Below are 21,897 nucleotides of genomic sequence, written 5' to 3'. Positions count from 1 at the left end.
AGCCCTCACCCTCCGATCCAACAGGTCCCAGACATGCTCAATGGGATTGAGATCTGGGCTCTTTGCTGGCCATGGCAGAACACTGACATTCCTGTCTTGCAGGAAATCACGCACAGAACAAGCAGTACGGCTGGTGGCATTGTCATGCTGGAGGGTCATGTCAGGATGAGCCTGCAGGAAGGGTACCACATGAGGGAGGAGGATGTCTTCCCTGTAATGCACAGCGTTGAGATTGCCTGCAATGACAACAAGCTCAGTCCGATGATGCTGTGACACACCGCCCCAGACCATGACGGAACCTCCACCTCCAAATCGATTCCGCTCCAGAGTACAGGCCTCGGTGTAACGCTCATTCCTTTGACGATAAAAGCGAATCCGACCATCACCCCTGGTGAGACAAAACCGTGACTCGTCAGTGAAGAGCACTTTTTGCCAGTCCTGTCTGGTCCAGCGATGGTGGGTTCGTGCCCATAGGCGACGTTGTTGCCGGTGATGTCTGGTGAGGACCTGCCTTACAACAGGCCTACAAGCCCTCAGTCCAGCCTCTCTCAGCCTATTGCGGACAGTCTGAGCACTGATGGAGGGATTGATTCCTGGTGTAACTCGGGCAGTTGTTGTTGCCATCCTGTACCTGTCCCACAGAGGTGATGTTCGGATGTACTGATCCTGTGCAGGTGTTGTTACACGTGGTCTGCCACTGTGAGGACAATCAGCTGTCCGTCCTGTCTCCCTGTAGCGCTGTCTTAGGCGTCTCACAGTACAGACATTGCAATTTATTGCCCTGGCCCCATCTGCAGTCCTCATGCCTCCTTGCAGCATGCCTACGGCACGTTGTTTTTCAGAGTCAGTAGAAAGGCCTCTTTAGTGTCCTAAGTTTTTATAACTGTGACCTTAATTGCCTACCGTCTGTAAGCTGTTAGTGTCTTAACGACCGTTCCACAGGTGCATGTTCATTAATTGTTTATTGAACCAGCATGGGTGTCACGCCCTGACCTTAGAGATCCTTTTTATTCTCGATTTTGTAGGTCAGGGTGTGACTAGGGTGAGAAATCTATGTTTATATTTCTTTGTTGGCCGAGTATGGTTCCCAATCAGAGGCAGCTGTCTATCGTTGTCTCTGATTGGGGATCATACTTAGGCAGCCCTTTTTCCCACCTTCAGTTGTGGGATCTTGTCTTTTTGTGTTGCAGGTGTTGCACTCCTAGCTTTACGTTCGTTGAGTTGTTTATTGTTTTTTGGTGGAGCATTTAATTTTAAAGAAAATGTACGCCTACCACGCTGCACCTTGGTCCTCATTTAACGACGGACGTAACAATGGAAAACAGTGTTTAAACCCTTTACAATGAAGATCTGTGAAGTTATTTGGATTTTTACGAATTATCTTGGAAAGACAGGGTCCTGAAAAAAGGACGTTTCTTTTTTTGCTGAGTTTATAAGGCTCTGGCAAGACCTATAAGATTAGCACATTTTGCACCACCATACTTTACATGGCCCTTACACTGCGTACACATAGCTTATACATATAGATTAACACCTGTGGTACCAAATATTTTACCCACACACTATACACGTGCAAGGATTTCCTAAAATAGCATTATTCAGTTCATCTTTCTGCTAAGGTTTCATTTTCCAGTTTTGTAATACCACTAGAGTATCATACATATCAGACCCACCAATTTTTTACAAAATAAGGTACTTAAACAATGGTTGGGTAACAATGGTTGGCGACCCGTCATTCAGGGCAGAGCCCCACCTGTTTTGAGCCCAAAATTGTTTTGGGGGGGCTTTCCTGTTTTGCATGTTATTTTGGTATTAATACGTGTCACATATCAGTTTGAAAACAATGTAAAAAATATATATATAATTCAGTTAATAAAGCTGCTTGCAAACACTTTTTTGTTTTCTTGAGGAAGGCAGCTCCAAAATGTAAGTGTTTCAGCCTAGCTCAGTGCTTTCTGTGGTGGGGCAAGCCATTAGAAAATACGGACCGTCGCGCCGTGATTGGCTCAGGGTTCACTCATGGGGACACTACGTCACCGCCAAGTCTAAGGGTAGAGCTCGAAAATTCAAGCCCCTTGGGTGCTGCCATAGAGTTAAATGTGACCAACCGGCTCAAATCGGTCTTATATAGCAAAATTTGAAATTGTGTTTTTTACATTGGATAACAGTAGAGACTCAGAGCTACAAAATTGTATATCATACACTGCAGTTGAGGAAAATTGGGAAAGTAATTTTGCTTTGAAAGTTGATAAAATTGTAAACTCACTTTTGAGAAAATGGCCTTGAATGTTTTGGTACTACTACTGGAGCACCCTTTTTGTCTATACCCATTCAGCATAGTTCACACCCTCTTTAGCCCCACCCATCTCTTTAAGGGTTGATCTGAAACTGTGCTGTCAGATTGTCCATTCGTAAATTCAGAGCATTTCACTCTCGGAGTGTTCAGAGCACACACTGGACACTCTGGTCGATGAGTAGGGTTGATCAGAACCTCCTGACCTCACAACGGCAGTCAAGCACCCAAGATAACTGGTTAACATTGACTAGCTTGCTAGCTACTTCCAGACACAAATGAGAGAACACCCCACTCTGACAATTTTACTCGACCTAGCAGAGCTGGTTAGGCTGTTTTCATGTTATCCAGAGCATTGGTGACTGTAACTGTGCTGCTGGCAACAATTACGCTTTTTTCCAGACTTTTACTGACACCGGCCATAATCAACGGGTGTTGAGCTTTCGTAAATTCACCAGTTATTCTGCACTCTGGCACACTCAGATGAGAGTCTTTTGTTAAGACATGTAGCTAGCTAAGTAAACAATGAACCATAATCCCAACTCATGACGTTACGACCCTGCATTAATCTGCAGGTAGCTAACCAACCAGGTTCAATGTTAGCAAGCTAACATTAGGCTATAATTAGTCAAGCAAATACAAATAATGAGATCATACACGTAACGTTAGCTAGCGAGCCAGCCAGCTAACATTAGCTCGCTAGCTAACACTACCTTGAAATGAAAAGACTTCATGTCAAAATTAGAAATGTGTAATATCTGAAAATGGACAAAAGGAACACCTACGTGAGAATGCTATTCATTGCCTACAGCTCAGCAATCAACACCATAGTGCCTTCAAAGCTCATCACTAAGCTAAGAACCCTGGGACTAAACAACTCCCTCTGCAACTGGATGACACAACAGTGGTAGGCCTGATCACCGACAACAATGAGACAGCCTATAGGGAGGAGTCAGAGACCTGGCAGTGTGTTGCCAGGAAAACAACCTCTCCCTCAACGTGATCAAGACAAAGGAGATGATCATGGACTACAGTAAAAGGAGGGCCGAGCACGCTCCCATTCTCATCGACAGGGCTGTAGTGGAGCCGGTTGAGAGCTTCAAGTTCCTTGGTGTTCACATCACCAACGAACTATCATGGTCTAAACACACCAAGACAGTCATGAAGAGGGCACGACAATGCCTATTTCCCCTCAAGAGACTGAAAAGATTTTGCATGGGTCCTCAGATCCTCAAAAAATCTACAGCTGCACCATCGAGAGCATCCTGACTGGTTGCATCGCCGCCTGGTATGGCAACTGCTCAGCCTCCAACCGCAAGGCACTACAGAGGGTAGTGCGTACGGCCCTGTACATCACTGGGGCTAAGCTTTCTGCCATCCAGGACCTCTATACCAGACAGTGTCAGAGGAAGGCCCTAAAAATAGCCAAAGACTCCAGTCACCCTAGTCATAGACTGTTCTCTCTTCTACCGCATGGCAAGCAGTACCAGAGCGCCAAGTCTAGGTCCAAATGGCTTCTTAACAGCTTCTACCCCGAAGCCACAGCTAATCAAATGGCTACCGGAACTATTTGCAGCACGCACATAATTTTTATGTTGTTGTTACTCTCTGTTTATTATCCATGCATAGTCACTTCACCTCTACCTACATATTACCTCAATTACCTCGACTAACCTGTGCCCCCGCACATTGACTCTGTACCGGTACACCCTGTATATAGCCCCGCTATTGTTATTTTATTGTTGCTCCTTAATTATTTGTTATTCTTCTATGTTGTATTTTATTAATACATGTTTTACTTCAGTTTATTTTAGTAAATAATTTCTTAACTTATTTTTCTTAAAACTGCATTGTTGGTTTAAGGGCTTGTAAGTAAGCATTTCACTGTAAGGTCTACACCTGTTGTATTCGGGGCATGTGACAAACAAAATTTCATGATTCATGATTATCCATTGTATCACGTTTCAGGTGTGACCCAGATGGAGACAGTGTCAAAGAAACAAAAGTGTATTTCTAAAACAGGGGCAGGCAAACGACAGGTCAAAGGCAGGGGTCTGTAATCCAGAGAGGGTGCAAAGGGTCCAGAATTTCAGGCAGTCTCAGTGTCAGGGCAGGCAGGGGTCAATAATCCAGTAAGGTGGGGTAAGATACCGAACAGCAGGCAGGCTCAGCGTCAGGGCAGGCAGAATGGTCAAAACCGGGAAGGACTAGAAAACAGGAGCAAGAAACAGGCAGGAGCAGGGGAACAAACACTGGTAGGCTTCACGAACAAAACTAACTGGCAACAGACAAACAGAGAACACAGGTATAAATACACAGGGGATAATGGGGAAGATGGGCAACACCTGGAGGGGGTGGAGACAAGCACAAAGACAGGTGAAACAGATCAGGGTGTGACACATAGCATCCACATGAATGTACAAGTGTTCAGAAACATATTCTATTCTTACTTACAATAAAATTGACTCCAAAGACAGTATTCACCATTCGGTTCCTATTGGGCAAAACAAAACTCAACCAAAACAAACTGTTTTGGGAAGCACTACCTGAACAGTTAGCTAACTAACTCATTGATCCTGCTTTCTGGAACCACCCCCAATATAATGATAGTCCTTAGTTGATTCTGTGTGCATTGTGATTCAACAGCAGCACTATCAGGCTAAGTTTGAGGAGCAGCAGACCTACTCGTACTCAGGCACCATCACCAACCAGGAGATTGTGAGCGTGTCACAGGCCCAAAAGACCATCAGTGATGTGAGTATCTTCCTTATTTGTATAACAAACACAAGACCAAGTTTGAAGAGTAGATATAAAACATGATGAAATATAAAAGGGATTCATTTTGTATTGAATTTCAAAAAGGAACATAGGGAAACATAACACAAAAACACATATGATAAAACGCATAACAGAACAAAATACTTTTGATGTACATTAAATTGTCTAAAATGGCCCCCGTGATTACTAAAAATGTAGTACAACTGCATTTGCCCTCCTATTAAACAAACTAAACATTTTAAGATTTTGCAATACAATGCAGGTACAGATTTCCCGGTAGGTGCTAAATATAGATGAGTACAATATGTATTCGATCGTAAGTGGAGTACAAAAGGGGACATTTACATTTACACAATTTACCTGACACCTCCCATATTCTACATGCTAAGACTGGAGGCTCCCTGGCCAGTGATGTAAGCACAGAACAACCAACCAACATGAAAACAACCCCCAGACAAACCTACACATACCTTTATCATAGTTATACACACACACACATACCCCCACCCTGTCAAATTTGCCCATTTCAAATGGTTCAAAATGTACACAGAAAACACGTAGCTATGGCATGAGAAATGTTCCTGTACTTGTTATTCAGTAGTGGTCTGACTGTGTTTGTGTCATAAAGTTTGGGGACATACTTTCTCCTTGATGACAGGTCAAATACACTGAGGAATATGAGCAGAGTAAAGGAAAAGGCAGCTTATCCACCATGATCACACCAGGAAGCCAGATGTCCAAGAAAGCAAATACCTTGCACAGCAGCGTAAGTGCAACTCCCTCTATAGGGGCAGAACAGTACTTCGGGAGGAAGGTAGTGTTACCATAAAATAACCAGTTGATTTCAACTCATGACATTAGCTGTAATATTTATAAATGTTATCATTTCAGTGTTATAGCGTGTTATGAGGGGGCAAATAATACGTTAACATTTTTGTTTTTGTTTCTCTGTTATTCAGGTGGAGTACAATAAAGGAGAGGAGAAAGAGTCAAAATATACCTCCGTAGCCAAAACCCCTGAAGTACTTCTGGCCGAAAGCCAAGGACAGATCAAGGCATTTATTACAAACCCTACTCAATCTGATTTATGCTTTCCTCCAAATGCAATTATGTCACCTTTCGTGTGTCCATGACGTAGTATTTTCCCTCCCAGTATGTCTACACTGAAGAGTATGAACAGCAGCTGGGTAAAGGCAGTTTCCCCGCCCATCTCACTCCTGGCTACCAAGTTTCAAAGAAAGCCACAGAGATGGCCAGTGGTGTGAGTAGAGGAGAGACACACACACACACACACACACACACACACACACACACACAAACAGAAAGATGCTCACACAAACCGATGCGCTCACATACAAATGCACATTGGCAAAGTCATACGCATGCAGTACACTAATGTTGACATTGTGATCATATCTTAGGTGAAGTACCGTCAGATGTATGAGCAGGAGATGAAGGGGAAGGCCACCTCAGATGCTGGGGCAGCAGAATTCGCTTTTGCCAGAGAAAATGCGGGGAACTTCAGCCAGGTGAAAACAACTGGGCCCTTTGACCCAGAAAATAGTTTCTGCTGTCTAAAGATACTGGTCCTGTCCAGGCAAAACCCTACCCCCTTGGCACTTACTGTATGCCGATCAATTATGTAGCAGCTCTACCTTGTCCCCTGATAGGGGATGTTTTGCCAAATTACTCTACAGTATATGCTTTATCTGACATTTTAGAGTACTTAAGCATCGAATACATTGCACGTTGGGGGGATTTTTCACACCTAGCCGAGCTATTAGACTATCCTTTTGTAAATTAATATATTTGTAGGGGTTGATGCATTTTTCGTTAGGGCAAATCTGGTCTGTGATATTGAGTTAGAAATGTAAAACCTTAGAGAGAGAAATATATATATCTGTTCTTAATTCATGGCGTGGCTTCTTTTTAGCTAAATGATGAATAGACATGCAGACGAATGAATTAATACATGGAGGATAAGAGGAATAATAGCCTACTGTCTGTAGTCATAAATACACATAAATACAGGCTTCTAACTTCAATATAGTCATTAATTCAGAAGGTTAAACCCATAGGTCTTAGGCCTGCAGTAAATTAAATTAGATTACCAGGTTCATTTTTCATTAGTTTATAATAATTCATGTTCTAAAGTTCAAAAGTTATGGGTGGAGTTAGAAATTTGGCTGTGAGAATGATTCAAATCAACCAATGTCAGCCTTTAAATGCTTCATTATCCAAATATCGAATGTGCGTGTGGGCGACGGAGAAAAACAAAATGGTGCAGTTTGAGGCAACGTGGCAGAGAGTGAAGCGGGCGTTGGAGATGGACGTGTGAGCAGGTGGATCTGGGCAGGTGTGATGTAGTTGTCGTTTGTATATGTGGGTTTCGTATTGCCTAAAAATATCAAATACATTTTGACAAAAAAAATTTGGAAAAATGAAAAGCTTGCAACACACATCTGATTATTCATTATGAATAGGATTTATTTCATTTACATTCTTCATTGTAACCACAATGTCACAAATAATAGGTCACATACAACATGAGCAGATTAAGTGGGTCAAAACAATAAAAACATTTATTGATTTTGATCCAAAGCCACGAATGAGTGAGACACTCAACTTTATGCTGACAAATCCTCGCTGGACTCTCTTTCATTCCGTTTCTTCTTCACACCAGCAAAGAAGGACTCAGTGTTTCAGAAACTCACTTTACATAGAGGGGCTATCACTCTTTCACACTTTGGTAAATAATGCCACTTTGTTATTTAGAATGATTTCTCTCTGTTTATAGAGGGAGAGAAACCAAAAGCCCACCGTGCCTATTTTTAGAAAACCGTCAGTCCACATGTCAAGTGTAATTGCACCATTGTATTTACCCAAGTTCTCTTTCAACTCCGGAACCACCCGCCAGCCAATTTTTTGCTGTTGCCTGATGCAGGACTCTAGTGGACTCTCTGATGCAGGACTCTATCAAAGTAAGCACTAGGACTCTAGTGCTCTCTTCTAGAGAAGAGAAACTCTCGGACTGAAACGTTCACACCTCCATTACTTTACGAAAATAGTCAATATGTAGCACAGATTAGACTACCGATAGGTCAGCGTTCTAACTCCCCCTTGTGATAGTGTGGTGCAATGACAGAATGACATAATTTACCACAATCTGCCACCATCTACCACAAATGGTCGCGGCATAAGCTCGAAACTTTTAAAGGAAAAACCACTGTACATCCAATCCTCGCAGATCAGTGTGCTAAGTGGAAGGACCAATGAGGAATTCGATTTTGTATTGCCATTGCTACTCCCCCTTACATTTTTCAGCAGGGGATTTCAGCAGGGGATTGATAAGGCCATACAATTATTATTAACGGATTTCATTTTTTTTAAAGGTGATGCGAGCGAGCAAATTTGATATATATTTTTAAGTAGACCCTCTTGTTAAAAATACTATAGCCACCTTAGTTCAACACCTAGCGACCTAACCAAGATATTTTAGCCTCTTGGCGAGGATGTTCAGCCAATATCTGAGAGGAAGTTGTGTATCTGTTAACTGGAGGCTTAAGTACATTATTTTTGCAATAATAATACAATTTTTCAATACAACTTTAGCATTTTTCTGATGTATTTATTTTCTTTCTCAGAAAAGTGAAGAGGGAGGAGACCTGTGAAACGTCAATTAAATTTGAAATGCGTAATTGACTATAGTGCTGCAAGTTAAATTCTACTGGTAGTGGTTTCATTGATAAATAAACCTACTAAAGTATCTTATCCCCAAAGAGGACTGATAGTTGTTTAACTTTACAATGCCTCTCAGAAAGACAACAACCCACAACACTCTTCTAGATGTGCTCTTCAATTGGTATGAATTGGTCTGGCTCCAAACTTATATGGAAAAGTAGTTTTTCAGTTGAAACATCCAACACAAATTGTCCTTACAATAAGAAGCCCAATATCTGATATCTTCACAGACATGGTTGTTGTACTGCTTCAGATTCTTTAATGCCTTAGATGCCTAAATCTTTTAACTTCCAGTTGTTTTCACTTTCCAACCAAGCTTTCCCCATATCCCATAGTCTTTTTTTATTTAATCAATATTCTTCAGATTGTAGTTGTCACTATTTGATATGATTTTATGTATGCAAAAGTAGGTGCGACCCATCGGCTCTGAAGTGGGTGAAACAGAGCCATACCTGGATGATGCTGGTACCTAGCTAGACAGAACATTTTCTCTTGCCTGCCAAAATGATCGCTATGCACATAATGCTTTGGAATTAGGATTACGCATTGGTGTCGATATGTCAGACAGTGACATGAGTTCAGAATACTAGGTGAGATTGACGGTAGTGTGTGCGTGTATTTATACCCTTATATCATCTGCTGAATTGTTGTAGCACTGTACATATCATATGATAACAATAGGGTGTGCAGACATTTCCAGCCCAACACAACAATACTCAATTCAACTAATCAAGGTCTTATGAATCAAATGTGTTTGTTAGCCCAGAACAAAAGTCTGCCATACTCTGTAGCCCTGTTCCCATTTGATCTGTAGTATTAACTGTGTGCTGATGTGTGTTTCTCCTTGCAGATTGCCTACACTGAAGAGTACGAGCAGCAGAGAGGGAAGGGCAGTTTCCCAGCCATGATCACTCCTGCCTACCAGCTTGCCAAGAAAGCCCAGGCCCACGCCAGTGATGTGAGTAGTGTCCCTGCTGAACAAGTATGCTCCTCCCCTTTAGGGGTGTCTGCTGCACAAAGGGGTATTGTGGGTGGATTTATTGAGGTTTAACTCCTCCGCTTTAGGGGTATCTGTTGCACAAAGTGGTATTGTGGGTGGATTTATTGAGGTTTAACTCCTCCCCTTTAGGGGTGTCTGTTGCATAATGTTGTATTGTGGGTAGATTTATTGAGGTTTAACTCCTCCGCTTTAGGGGTGTCTGTTGTATAGTGTTGTATTGTGAGTGAATTTATTGGGGTGAAAAGTTGTATTGTGGGTGAATTTATTGGGGTTTCACCCCAATAAATTCCCCCACAATACAACTTTGTGCAGCAGACACCCCTAAAGCGGAGGAGCATACGTTGGGGTATGTGGGTGAATTCATTTTCAATAAGGAAACACAATTGACAGACAGTCTTATATCTATCTCATTTTGGAGCTGTATAGTCACTATGGATTGGACAATATATTGAGGAATCTAGTAAAGAGAGAGGATGGTTTAAAGGGATCCCTCCTTCTATTCTTGAAAGTAATCACTGATATGCCATGACTGTACTTGTGAAAACGATGTACTTCAGTGGTTCTGTGATTACTTCAATGAAGGGAGAAAGGAAAGATACATTTCAAACATATTTTCCAAATAGGTCCAGGGATTCACAAAACTCACAATAAGTAGGTATTTCACTGTAAGGTCTACACCTGTTGTATTCGGCGCATGTGACAAATACAATTTGATTTGATTTGATCACATTCATCCGTCACCTTGTGGTGTTGCCGTGCGGAATTTCAGGTCATGGTCACAGGGATAAGTAGCGTTCCCCGTGACTCTCACCAAGAATCCTGTGCTGTCATGTTCCAAACTCTCCACAGACCAAATTAGACTGTGTGTGTGTGTGTGTGTGTGTGTGTGTGTGTGTGTGTGTGTGTGTGTGTGTGTGTGTGTGTGTGTGTGTGTGTGTGTGTGTGTGTGTGTGTGTGTGTGTGTGTGTGTGTGTGTGTGTGTGTGAGATTGAGAGAGCATGCGTGCATATGTGTGTTTCGCAGTTGTGTGTGCCTGTGTGTTTGTTGCCGATTGTGTACAGCATGTATGAAGATGCGCTCATAGACAAGTTATGAAATCTGACAGATGGGAATGTGTGACCGAGGATTCTTCCGCTCTTTTTTTAATCTTTCTCTGCTTCTCTTTCCATGTTTAACCCCCCAGCTGAAATACAAGAAGGACCTGAATAAGATGAAGGGCTCATCCCACTTCCACAACCTGACCAGTGAGGACAACCTGGCCCTGAAGAGCGCCCGCAAAATCAACAAGATCGTTAGCGAGGTGAGATAGACCTGAGAAATGAGATCAAAAAATGGGGGCAAAAAGATGGAAAGGTTGTGGGCAGAGGTGGGACCAAGTCATTTTTTTTACAAGTTACAAGTAAGTCTCAAGTCTTAGCACTCAAGTCCCAAGTCAAGACAGGCAAGTCCGAGTCAAGTGTCAAGTCCTAAACTTTGAGTTTCGAGTCCTAAACAAATCATAATGTGCTCTTCACCAAATGTAATACCATTTCATATTTTTAACAAGAGTAATAGTTAGTGTATTACATTTACGCAAATCATGAATGCTTTAAAATATATATATTTATTACTTTCCAAATAAACATTATATTTCCATGGAAATACATGGGTAGCCTTGAGAAAGACCCCCGCAATGGGGCGCAATCGGGCGATGTAGGCCTGTACACAATCGCCCAACCTTCTCTCTCACACACACTCTGTGTGGTTACAGTAGGCGAACATATGTCAGTGGTTTTAGGAACAGCAGTAACATCAGGCAGGATTTAGGCTACCAACTGCCTAGCCAGTTGTAGCTCAATCTTGGGTGCAATGATCACGCTCCCGCACTGACTGACAGTGTGGAGGCTCGATGACTTAATGTTACGTTAGCCTACACGCTACACAAGCAAAGTTATATATAGCAGTCGGCTATATTAGCCACGACTTACCGTTCTTTGTGCAGCTTCAAATGTCTAACAAAGTTGGAAGTTGTTGCACCTCCGTCTGTCATTTTTTCCCCGCATCTTTTGCAAGTTGCAATCCGTTTTTGTTGAGTACAGCGTAGTCTTTATATCTGAAAATAATGATTTTGGGTATCATCTTTCCAAGGGCTCCGACTGAATTCACCCACCGACATTCCTCTGCACTGCCACGCGCAACTTTTTCTCAGCTGGCACAATTTGATTGGCTGCTGTCTGATTCAAACTGTAATCCGTTAAATGAATAGCTGATGAGCTGCACACTTTTTTTTGAATAGCATCATTTTTAATATTTGGGCTTGGGAAGGGTATCAAGTCAGTTCGAGTCAAAAGGCTCAAGTCCAAGTTAAGTCACGAGTCATTGGTGTTAAAGTCAAAGTCGAGTTGCAAGTCATCATATTTGTGACTTGAGTCTGACTCGAGTCCAAGCCATGTGACTAGTCCACACCTCTGGTTGTGGGTATATACATGTAGTGCACACCACAAACAATGAAGATAAAAAAAAGAAACAGAAGAGGACAAAATCATAACAAAAGTCCACTTATTTGCATTGCCATGTTCCACAGTCATTTACATAGTGTCCCAAATGTTATGTCCGCTCGGCCCTATGGACTTAACTTAGCTCCATGGGCAGGGAAAGGTCAGCTAGTTCTATTTGTCTTTGAGCACGTTGATAAATGCAACACGTTAGTTGGAGCATCTATTCTGAACCATTTCTCCTCTTACAAATCATCTCGACAAATTCTTCTGTGGAGGTCAATGGTCAGGAAAGTCTCTGCAGGTGGCAGATTCATACAGAGTGACATCATCCATACACATCATCCTTAGAGGTTAAGCTTAGGGCGTCAGGATCGAGCTCAGAGACACATTTGGGATTCAAGTTTGCCTAATTGTCTGTTTGACTGTGATGGAACACCTATTGTAATGTGTGCTCTGTTTTCTCCCTGGCAGGTTGAGTACAAGAAGGACCTGGAGAACACTAAAGGCCACAGCATCAACTACTGTGAGACGCCCCAGTACAAGAATGCATCCAAGGCTGCCAAGTTCAGCAGTGATGTGAGGAATGCATGAGCAACACGGCAGATGCATGTGCAAAGATGCTTTTCATATGGTGTTGCTACTATATTAGTTTAAGCACTAGCTAAGCATTGCCAAAGTGTCATAGTTTAAGATTTAAACACAAAAATAGATTGGTGAGTATGGGGAATGAGTATGTAATAGATGCTAGAATGGTTTATAAATGGAAACATATAACCAAATACTCGAAATAGCAGATGTGAGCTAGTTAGCACTAGTAACCATCGTGGGTGATGTCATCCTCCCTGAGACCTGAAGTAGTGTCGTCCTTGCCCAACCAAGACCATGGTTTTGTTAGCGGTAGGCACGCTAGCTTTGGGAGCACAACGTGTCATTGTGGATGGTGGTTCTGCCGGAAAGGCACGGAACTCATACATCTCAAATATTTTCATTTTACAAGGTAAGTTGACTGAGGGGACCTGGGGAACAGGGGAGAGAAGGGGGGATGAATGAGCCTTTTGGAAGCTGGGAATGATTAGGTGACCATGATGGTATGAGGGTAGGGCTGTGGCGGTCACAACATTTTGTCAGCCGGTGATTGTCAAGCAAATAACTGCCGGTCTCACGGTAATTGACCGGTAATTAACATAAACACATTTAGCATCTTCTAGTTCCATGCATAGCCTAAAAGCCACTGATGCAGACCTTTGGAACATCTACATTTTAAAAAGTATAATAAATGCATGTAATATAGCCTACACCATCACAATAAATCCATTATTTATTTTAAATGGGTCTAAAGAAACATGATATGAAGAAAATATAGTCTATTTCAGAAAAACGGAATAGCATACACTGAGTTGTCCTTATGTTAGGCCCTGAACGGCCCTGAACTGGCTATGCCATATGGAATACAATTTAACATAACTGAATAAAATAGAAAGGATATTTTCTCCAAATGATTTGAGGAAGTGCGCACAAGCAGCTATTCTGTGTTGAGCGGTTAACAAAGAAACAGGCTCTCCTATATGCTTATTTTAGAGTTATGTATGTAACTTTAGTTGTGATAAAAACGTTGGGCTATATGTTTTTTAATACATTCTAAGGCTGCATGATGTGACTCTAATAATGATTAGAAAAATGTTGCATGAAAGGCATTAGCTCTGCTTAGTTTTTTGCACAGGCTGTACACACTTCATCAGTCTCTCATTCACAATTTGACAAGCACTTGATAATGCCTTGAATTTCCCAGCTGCATCCCCTTTGTGAGGCCGTAATGCCCCTTTAAAAAATCCATGCGTTTTGCGCCCAGTGGCCGTTGTGCCCTTGGGCTGAGTATAATAATTATAATTGCCTTCTCCCGGCTGCATGCTGAAGCTCCTCTCACTCACATGGCTCTCCTTCACGTGATTGGGTCTTTCTCGCATGCTACAAGTAAAGACAGACACATTGGAGACAACTGCGTGCGTCCTTATCCAATTCCGAGGCGCATATTGAAGATATTGGAAGAACTGTCCACGTTGAATTTATCAGCCAATTTTTCAGCCAATCATCCTCAGATGATTAGGCCTAACAAACAGCAAAAGCACTAGCCTATGTCAATCTACTATCCCCCATAGTACAAAACTTGACCTATTCTATGCAAGAAATATACCGTGCATTCAGACCCCTTGAGTTTTTACACACTTTGTTACGCTACTGCCTTATTCAAAAAAAAAAAAATTCCCTCATCAATCTACACACAATACCCCATAATGACAAAAGAAAAAGGTTTTAGACATTTTTACAAATGTATGAAACATTTAAAACAGAAATATCACATTTACATCAAGTATTCAGACCCTTTACTCAGTACTTTGCTGAAGCAACTTTGGCAGTGATTACAGCCTCAAGTCTTCTTGGGTATGAAGCTACAAGCTTGGCACACCTGTATTTGGGGAGGTTCTCCCATTATTCTCTGCAGATCCTCACAAGCTCTGTCAGGTTGGACGGGGAGCGTCGATGCACAGCTACTTTCAGGTCTCTCCAGAGATGTTCGATAGGGTTCAAGTCCGGGCTCTGGCTGAGCCACTCAAGCACATTCAGAGACTTGCCATGAAGCCACTCCTGTATTGTCTTGGCTGTGTGGTTAGGGTCGTTGTCCTGTTGGAAGGTGAGCCTTTACCCCAGTCTGAGGTCCTGAGTGCTCTGGAGCAGGTTTTCATCAAGGATCTCTTTGAACCTTCCTCCATTCATCTTTCCCTCGATCCTGACTAGTCTCCCAGACCCTGCCGCCACCATGCTTCACCGTAGGAATGGTGCCATGTTTCCTTCAGACGTGAAGTATGGGATCAAGCCAAATAGTTCAGTCTTGGTTTCATCAAACCATGGTCTGAGAGTCTTTAGGTTCCTTTTGACAAACTCCAAGCGGGCTGTCATGTGCCTTTTACTGAGGAGTGGCTTCCATCTGGCCACTGTACCATAAAGGCTGATTCCTGGAGTGCTGTAGAGATGATTGTCCTTCTGGAAGGTTCTCCCATCTCCACAGTGGAACTCTGGAGCTCTGTCAGAGTGACCATTTGGTTCTTGGTCACCTCCCTGACCAAGGCCCTTCTCCCCCGATTGCTCAGTTTGGCCTGGCAGCCAGCTCTAGGAAGAGTCTTGGTGGTTCCAAACTTCTTCCATTTAAGAATGATGGATTCCACTGTATTCTTGGGGACCTTCAATGCTATTAATTGACTACAGCTCAGCGTTCAACACCATAGTGCCCTCAAAGCTCATCACTAAGCTAAGGACCCTGGGACTAAACACCTCCCTCTGGAACTGGATCCTGGACTTCCTGACGGGCCACCCCCAGGTGTTAAGGGTAGGTAACAACACATCCGCCACGCTGATCCTCAACACAGGGGCCCCTCAGGGGTGCGTTCTCAGCCCCCTCCTGTACCCCCTGTTCACTCATGACTGCATCGCCAGGCACAACTCCAACACCATCATTTATTTTGCCGATGACACAACAGTGGTAGGCCTGATCACCGACAACGACGAGACAGCCTATAGAGAAGAGGTCAGAGACCTGGCCATGTGGTGCCAGGACAACAACCTCTCCCTCAATGTGATCAAGACAAAGGAGATGATTGTGGACTACAGGAAAAAGAGGACCGAGCACGCCCCCATTCTCATCGACAAGGCTGCAGTGGAGCATGTTGAGAGCTTCAAGTTCCTTGATGTCCACATCACCAATAAACTAGCATGGTCCAAGCACACCAAGATAGTCGTGAAGAGTGCACGACAAAGCCTATTCCTCCTCAGGAAACACAAATGATTTGGCATGGGTCCTCAGATTCTCAAAAGATTCTACAGCAACATTGAGAGCATCCTGACTGGTTGCACCACTGCCTGGTATGGCAACTGCTCGGCCTCTGACCGCAAGGCACTACAGAGGGTAGAGCGAATGGCCAAGTACATCACTGGGGCTAAGCTGCCTGCCATCCAGGACCTCTACACCAGGCGGTGTCAGAGGAAGGCCCTAAAAATTGTCAAATACTCTAGCCACCCTAGTCATAGACTGTTCTCTCTGCTACCGCATGGCAAGCGATACCGTAGCGCCAAGTCTAGGTCTAAGAGGCTTCTAAACAGCTTTTACCCCCAAGCCATAAGACTCCTCAACACCTAATCAAATGGCTAGCCAGACTATTTGCATTGCCCCCCCCCCCCCCCTCTTTTACACCGCTGCTACTGTCTGTTGTTATCATCTGTGCATAGTCACTTTAATAACTGTGCCCACATGTACATATTTCCTCAACTAACTGGTGTCCCTGCACATTGACTCTGTACTTTTCTGTATTTTACTGCTGCTCATTAATTATTTGTTACTTTTATTTTTTAATCTTATCCATATATATATATAATATATATATTAACTGCATTGTTGGTTAGGGGCTTGTAAGTAAGCATTTAACTGTAAGGTCTACACCTGTTGTATTCGGCGCATGTTACTAACAAAATTTTATTTTATTTGTTTGGGCCAAATATAGGCCGGTCCGGTATGGACTTCTGTGGACGTTGAAATCAATGCCGGTCCGGACCAGCGCTTATATTTTTTTTGGTCCGGACCGGCATTGATTTCAACGTCCACAGAAAAAAAAGACGTTCATGGATGTCGCCCTGGGGTCAAAGAGTGACATTTTATATTTTCCTACAGAACAAGTACAAGGAGAAGTATACCAACCACATGAAAGGGCACTATGAAGGCTCTGAGATGGACAAGAATGCTGTACACGCTATGAACGTCAGAAAGCTGGCAAGCAATGTAAGACTTTCTTCGTTTTTACTCTGAACTAATACACTACATGACCAAAAGTATGTGGACACCTGAACATCTCATTCCAAAATCATGGGTATTAATATGAAGTTGGTCCCCCCTTTCCTACTATAACAGCCTACACGCTTCTGGGAAGGCTTTCCACTGGATGTTGCAACATTACTGCAGAGATTTACTTCCATTTAGCCACAAGAGCATTAGTGAGCTCGGGCACTGATGTTGGGCGATTAGGCCTTGCAATTCATCCCAAAGCTGTTCGATGGGGTTGAGGTATTTCTATTTGTATTTATTATGGATCCCCATTAGCTGTTGCCAAGGCAGCAGCTAGTCTTCCTGGGGTCTGGAAAAGTTAAGGCAGATATACCATTTTCAAAACATTACAACACATTCATTCATTTCAGAATTCACAACACACTAAGTGTGTGCCCTCAGGCCCCTACTCTACTACCACATATCTATAACACAAAATCGATGTGTACTTGTGTATATAGTGCATATGTTATCGTGTGTATATGCATGTTTCTGTGCCTATGTTTGTGTTGCTTTACAGTCCCGCTGTTCCATAAGGTGTATTTTTATCTGTTTTTAAAATCTGATTCTACTGCTTGCATCAGTTACCTGATGTGGAATAGTTCCATGCAGTCATGGCTCTATGTAGTATTGTGTGTCTCCCATAGTCTGTTCTGAAGTTAGGGACTGTGAAGAGACCTCTGGTGGCATGTCTTGTGGGATATGCATGGGTGTCTGAGCTGTGTGCTAGTATTTTAAACAGATAGCTCGGTGCTTTCAACATAAATAAATACATAAATACAAGTTGTGATTAAGTTAATCTCTCCTCTACTTTGAGCCAGGAGAGATTGACATGCATATTATTAATGTTTGATCTCTGTGTACATCCAAGGGGCAGCTGTGCTGCCCTGTTCTGAGCCTATTGCAATTTTCCTAAGTCCCTCTTTGTGGCACCTAACCACACGACTGAACAGTAGTCCATGTGTGGCAAAACTAGAGCCTGTAGGACCTGCCTTGTTGATACAGCTGTTAAAAAGGCAGAGCAGCGCTTTATTATGGACAGACTTCTCCCCATCTTAGCTAGTGTTGTATCAATATGTTTTGACCATGACAGTTTACAATCCAGGGTTACTCCAAGCAGTTTAGTCACCTCAAGTTGCTGAATTTCCACATTACTTATTAGAAGATTTAGTTGAGGTTTAGGGAATGATGCCAACTGTAAAGGTCAGGGCTCTGTGTTGGCCAGTAAATGTCAGGGCTCTGTGTATGCCGGTCAAGTTCTTCCACACCGATCTCAACAAACCATTTCTGTACGGACCTCGCTTTGTCATGCTGATAAAGGAAAGGGCCTCACCCTTCTGGAAGCACAGAATCGTCTAGAATGTCATTGTATGCTGTAGCGTTAAGATTTCCCTTCACTTGAACTAAGGGGCCTAGCCCGAGCCATGAAAATTAGCCCCAGACCATTATTCCAAGAAAACCATAATAGAATGTATCTACTGTATTTCTATGATTAAACATGCCAATATGTACAGTGCTTTCAGAAAGTATTCACACCCCTTGACTTTTTCCACATTTTGTTGTGTTACAGCCTGAATATAACATTTATTAAATTGAGTTTGTGTGTCACCGATCTACACATAATAGCCCATAATGTAAAAGTGGAGTTTAGTTTTTTGGACATTTTTGCAAATTAATAAGAAATTAAAAGCTGAAATGTCTTGAGTCAAAAAGTATTCAACCCCTTTGTTATGGCAAGCATTGGCTGACTGGGACAAAAATTCAGCCCTGGCATTTTAGCAGCACATCATACCCTAGTGGTAATCACTATTACATATTAAGGAATTGGCATTACATTTGTGTGTCTCTTTCTCTGTGTTCTTCCTACCGCCACTGCACCTACCGCCACTGAGCCGTCTCTGCTAGGCCTAGCATCCTTTCTCACAGCTCTGGTAGCAGAAGACCAGGGGACCACACTGCCTATACTGATCCCAGCAACATCTTAGTTGTGAATGAATAAACAAATGTATTAGATAAAGAAGAAAAAATACTGAATACATGCCTAATAGGTTACCATTGGCTCATAATACCTTATAAAAGCCTAACTATTTATTTGGCTAATTAGTGCCTGGCTATTATCAAATCAAAATATATGGGTCACATTCCCAGAATACAGGATGTAAATGTTGCAGCGAAATGCTTACTCACAGGCTCTCCTCAACAGTGCAACACACACACACACATACACACAGACATAAATACAACCAAGTCACAGAACCATATTTTAAAAAGGAGGAAGGGTAGTAGGAATATATACACAATATACTATGAGTATACTATGAGTATACTATGAATACTACAGAATATGCTGGGATGGAAAGGTAAAGAAAGATGATACCTAGTCAGTTGCACAACTGAATGCATTCAACTGAAATGTGTCTCCTGCATTTAACTCAACCCCTCTGAATCAGAGAGGTGCAGTGGGGTGTTCGTAGTAAGGAGGACTGGCTACTATTTGGAACTTTGTGAGGTGAGCTTTCTGGTGCCCAGAAACGCTGAGGCATCACCCAAGTGGGTGCTACCCAGAGTGGAAGAGAAATCCAGTGGCTATAAGACTCAGGCTGGTTCCCAGACTTGCCCTCTACAAGATCATCAGCAAACTCCATCACCATCATCTACCATTCTCTGACCAGCTCTCTCCGCTCAAGCCATGAACGGACCCTCCATCTTCGGAGGATGCAGCTTTCAAAGACTTGGCCTCTATTGGTTGACCTATCATGATATATTTCTTGTTTGTTTTTTTCTGTTGAAGTGCTTTGAGATTCTATGAAAGCGCTATAGAAATGCATACATTATTATTCATCCTCCCCCAAACTTTACAGTTGGCACTATGCATTCTGGCAGGTAGCGCTCTCCTGGCATCCGCCAAACCCAGATTCGCCCGTCAGACTGTCAGATGGTGAAGCATGATTCATCACTCTAGAAAACACGTTTACCTTAGTAATTAGGTTACTTAATAATATATTATTTGTATCAATAACTGTAGCATGTGGTATCTATTTAAACAGTCTACCATGTATGTAATAAAACAGTCTTTAAAAAAAATATATATCCATATACAGAGCCTTCATAAAGTATTCACACCCCTTGACTTATTCCACATTGTTGTGTTACAGCCTAAATTCAAAATGGATTAAATCGATTTTTTTCTCACCCATCTACACACAATACCACATATTGACAAAGTGAAAACATTCTTCCAAATGTATTGAAAATGAAATACAGAAATATCTAATTTACATAACTATTCACACCCCTGAGTCAATACTTTGTAGAAGCACCTTTGGTGTCTTTTTGGGTAAGCCTCTAAGAGCTTTGCACACCTGGATTGTACAATATTTGCCGATTTTTATTCTTTTAAAAATTCTTCAAGCTCTGTCAAGTTGATTGTTGATCATTGCTAGACTGACATTTTCAGGTCTTGCCATAGATTTTCAAGCCACTTAAATGAAAACTGTAACTATGCCACTCAGGAACATTCAGTGTTGTCTTGGTAAGCAACTCTAGTGTAGATTTGGCTTTGTGTTTTAGGTTATTGTCCTGCTGAAAGGTGAATTTTTCTTCTCATGTCTGTTGGAAAGCAGACAACCAGGTTTTCCTCTAGGATTTGGTCTGTGCTTATAAGCTGTATTCCGTTTCTTTTTAACCACCCCCCACAAAAAATCCCTAGTCCTTGCCATACCCATAACTTGATACAGCCAGGCACCATGCTTGAAAATATTAAGAGTGGTACTCAGTGATGTGTTGTGTTGGATTTGCCCCGCACATAACGCTTTGTATTCAGGACAAAAAAGTTAATTTCTTTGACAGATTTTTTGCAGTATTACTTACATGCCTTGTTGCAAACAGGATGCATATTTTGGATTTTTTAAAATTCTGTACAGTCTTCCTTCAGTTCACTCTGTCATTTAGGCTAGTATTGTGGACTAACTACAATGATGTTTATCCCTCCTCAGTTTTCTCCTATCACAGCAATTAAACTCTATTGCTGTTTTAAAATCAGTACTGGCCTCATGGTGAAATCCCTGAGCAGTTTCCTTCCTCTCTGGCAACTGAGTTAGGAAGGACGCCTGTATTTTTGTAGTGATTAATACACAATACAAAGCCTAATTAATAACTTCACCATGCTCAAAGGCATATTCAGTGTATTTTTTTCTCTCACATATCTATCGGTGCCCTTCTTTGCGAAGCATTGAAAGACCACCCTGGTCTTTGTGCTTGAATCTGTGCTTGAAATTCACTATTCGATTGAGGGACCTTACAGATAATTGTATACCGGTATGTGGGGTACAGAGATGGGTAAGTCATAAAAAAATAATGTTAAAACTTCTTATGGCTGCAGGAGCAGTATTGAGTAGCTTGGATGAAAGGTGCCCAGAGGTGCCCATAGTAAACTGCCTGCTCCTCAGTCCCAGTTGCTAATATATGCATATTATTACTGGTATTGGATAGAAAACACTCTGAAGTTTCTAAAACTGTTTGAATGATGTCTGTGAGTATAACAGAACTCATATGGCAGGCAAAAACCTGAGAAAAAAATCCAAACGGGAAGTGGGAATTCTGAGGCTGGTCGATTTTCAACCAAGCCCCTATTGAATACACAGTGGGATATGGATGAGTTTGCACTTCCTACGGCTTCCACTAGATGTCAACAGTCTGTAGAACCTTGTCTGATGCCTCTACTGTGAGGTGGGGCCGAAGG

At 42.3% G+C, this 21,897-nt stretch overlaps 1 protein-coding gene across 1 annotated transcript in view; it reads left to right on the top strand.

The window, feature by feature from the left end:
* LOC120060858 (nebulin-related anchoring protein) overlaps positions 1–21,897 on the top strand; it is a 99,743-nt gene that overhangs the window by 3,735 nt on the left and 74,111 nt on the right. The window contains exons 4-12 of the mRNA XM_039010269.1: positions 4,940–5,047; positions 5,730–5,837; positions 6,031–6,126; positions 6,210–6,332; positions 6,493–6,600; positions 9,663–9,770; positions 10,996–11,112; positions 12,761–12,865; positions 17,007–17,114. Of these exons, the coding sequence (XP_038866197.1) occupies positions 4,940–5,047; positions 5,730–5,837; positions 6,031–6,126; positions 6,210–6,332; positions 6,493–6,600; positions 9,663–9,770; positions 10,996–11,112; positions 12,761–12,865; positions 17,007–17,114 (981 nt within the window). The remainder of the gene's footprint in view (positions 1–4,939; positions 5,048–5,729; positions 5,838–6,030; positions 6,127–6,209; positions 6,333–6,492; positions 6,601–9,662; positions 9,771–10,995; positions 11,113–12,760; positions 12,866–17,006; positions 17,115–21,897) is intronic.

This window comes from Salvelinus namaycush, chromosome 16 (assembly GCF_016432855.1).
Source record: "Salvelinus namaycush isolate Seneca chromosome 16, SaNama_1.0, whole genome shotgun sequence".
In the NCBI taxonomy this organism is placed as follows: domain Eukaryota; kingdom Metazoa; phylum Chordata; class Actinopteri; order Salmoniformes; family Salmonidae; genus Salvelinus; species Salvelinus namaycush.
Note: the sequence above shows the minus strand (reverse complement) of the source record. Positions and strands in the feature narration are given on the sequence as shown.